Raw genomic sequence first — 2,931 nt, forward strand, 5'->3', positions numbered from 1 at the left:
GAGACCCTGGGTAGCACTGACCCTCACCATTGCTATCTGGATACTGTCTGCTGTATTGAGCATTGTTCATTTGTTTGTTTTTCACTTTGTCATTGGCTTTAGTGTCTATATCATCATTTTATCAGCTATTGTTCTTGGGATGATATTCATCCTTTCTCTTTGGACCTTTTGTTTCACTAGAAGGTTCTTCATAGATCAGTCAGTGATAGCAGGAGAGAGTGTGTATACCTCAAAAAAGAAGAGACTCTTCGGAATATTTGGAAGCATGTTACTCATCTATGGGATATGCTTTGTACCTGGTGTCATCTACTTCTTGCTTCATCTGTTTATTGATGTACCATTGTGGCTTAACTTTGTTGCTACTTTTTGCTTCCTCTTCATTACAATAGCCAGTCCTGTTATGCAGTCATACTTCAGGCCTGAGATTAAAAGTGTTCTTTTCACATGTTGTCCACTTCATATTTGTGTATGCTGCTAAATCATGCTCACTTTCTAAAAATTGTGCAATTTTTCATATTTTTTGTTGATGTGTTATAACCTTTTTGATTACCATAGGTCTTGTTATATTTGCAGCTGCTAATATTATTAAAAACATAAAAAATATGATAAATTTGCAAAAAATTTGATAAAATTAATAAAAACTAATAAAACTCCAAACTGTTCGATTAAATCCATAGAAACCTATTGAGTATTGCTATGGCAATTGACCACGGCTACAAAATCAGTACTGGTCAGTTGGTCATGATTATAAACCACACCCAAGTCAATAAACACTGCACTAACTAGAATGGGTAGAGAGTCCCAAGATACGGTACGATGAGACAAAGTGAATAGAATATTTCTGAAAAGAGCTGGCCAAAGCAGCTTCAAAGGGTCCAAGGATTAGTAAGAGCAAGAATAATAATAACTCATGAATACTGTAGTCGGAGGCTGGGCTTCAATAATGCACCATTTTCAATTAAAATAACATCTGGTTGCTATAGCAATTGCTAGTGGTGGGAAAAATTGTAAATATTAGCAGCCACAAATATAACGTGACCTATGGTATTTTAGTGAAGTGATGTACTTAGGCATTAGTATAATAGTGTTGTATTGATGATTTTTTGCTGACATTAATTGTTACATGCATCATGACATTTATTCTTATTGTAATTTTATCCCATTTGTAATGAAAAGACACATAATCCTGATAGGGTACTATAAAATTATCATCATCATCATATCATTATTATTATTATTAGGCCTCTCCAATTGTTTCCCATTTCACAAGCAGGGCTTGCCCTTTGCGGACAGATGATAATATACAAATAAAAGCAATAGTGTAATCTTGTACAAAAAAACAAATAATAAAGTTATGAATTACTGATACGAGTGTATGTTTAGGGGCAATGAAAAGCGATGAATCTTAATATTGCAATGGCATTATTAATTATTATATGATTTCTCATTTTGTCATTTTCCACACTCCTTGAACTACTCACTGTACTCAGTGTTTATATTATTTTTTGTGTTAGCTTTTACCACTAGTGGTGATACAGTATTTCAATGACATTATCATAACACATACACTTAATGGTATATTGTAGGTATAATTATAAATTTGCCATTTTGAACCTTTATACACATGCTCAATGGCACATGGCCACTAATTTGCCAAATTAAAATCTGCCAATAACCAAAATTTGCCAATTTTTACTCCCTCCAAAATTTCCTGCTATACGGTATTATCTGAAGCCACAAAAGGTGCAATAATTAGGAGTACTGCATTTAGCAAAATTATCATGGAAGAGTATTATAAACGCCATCGAATTCATGTATATTATAACAGTGATTGATATGTAACAGCAATTGAACTACTTGTGTTTGCCCCATCCCTAAATGTGCCTGTGTGTTATTGTTATTGGCCTCGCCCAGCTTAGCATAGGCAAGGACTAGGTACTTGGTTTGTCTGTCTGTCATTCATTCATTCTGTGTGCTATCTTTTGTCTTTGAGAATGTATATCTTTACAATCGCACGCTCTAAATCTGTGAGAGCTTCTCTTCTGTTAGGAAAAGTCTTACTTTACTGCCTTGAGATGTTTAGAGAGCAGCTCTAGCTAGTAGAAGCTTTTTAACTCACGAGAAAATGCCCAGCAATAGTGGTAGTACTCTGGAGGTAAATGAGACTTTTTTCCAGTAGATCAAGACTAGTTATTGTTTTAATATGCGTGGGACTCTTTAAATCTTTCTTGTTGGTGAGTTATTGCTTCTTGAATTTCAACCCGAGTGAACTGTACGTAGTCTAAAGCTCCTAAACTCTCTCAAATCACTCAATTTTCATCCAGGCAACAGTATTTGTGACATTATAATGTCATATAGCGCTTATAAAAAGAGAAAAATCTGAAGCTTCCTTCTTGTTGCTGCCATCAAATAATTAATCAATAGTTGATGATGTCATCATTTGTCATGCCACACCTCCAATTAATTTATAGAAGTAGCTTGCATGCTGCTACAGTGGATTGCGTGTCACTTGACCCATGCAGCGCATTATTAAAATTAATTATTATTGGTTATAACAGTTATACAGCGCTAATTTCAAACAGAGAACAACAATGTCATTTATAGAACCACTGAGAACCAGTCCTTACAGCAACGACATCAGGTGGAGAATTGTTTACGAGAAAGAAGGACTGGAGTTTTCAAACTTGAAAGTGTCAAGAAACTTACATTTTGATGTATCAACTGTCAAAAGAATAATTAACAAATTCAGGAGTACTGGGTCTGTACAAAAAAGCACCCCATGCAATAGATCATCACCAAAACTCACTGCTGTACTTCAGTATTACATCATAGATCTTGTTATTACCAATCCTGGCATTTATTTACATGAAATTCAAGCTAAAGTTTCAGAAAACTATCTGTAAATGTAGACTGCTCCACCATTGCAGATTC

At 34.6% G+C, this 2,931-nt stretch overlaps 1 protein-coding gene across 1 annotated transcript in view; it reads right to left on the reverse strand.

Annotated features, from left to right (window-relative positions):
- The window catches only part of LOC109581036 (uncharacterized), an 18,353-nt gene that overhangs the window by 13,826 nt on the left and 1,596 nt on the right, over nt 1-2,931 (reverse strand). The window contains exon 3 of the mRNA XM_019994768.1: nt 2,658-2,721. Coding sequence (XP_019850327.1) covers nt 2,658-2,721 — 64 coding nt within the window. The remainder of the gene's footprint in view (nt 1-2,657; nt 2,722-2,931) is intronic.

The sequence above is a fragment of the Amphimedon queenslandica genome, unplaced genomic scaffold (assembly GCF_000090795.2).
Source record: "Amphimedon queenslandica unplaced genomic scaffold, v1.1 AMPQUscaffold_13466, whole genome shotgun sequence".
In the NCBI taxonomy this organism is placed as follows: domain Eukaryota; kingdom Metazoa; phylum Porifera; class Demospongiae; order Haplosclerida; family Niphatidae; genus Amphimedon; species Amphimedon queenslandica.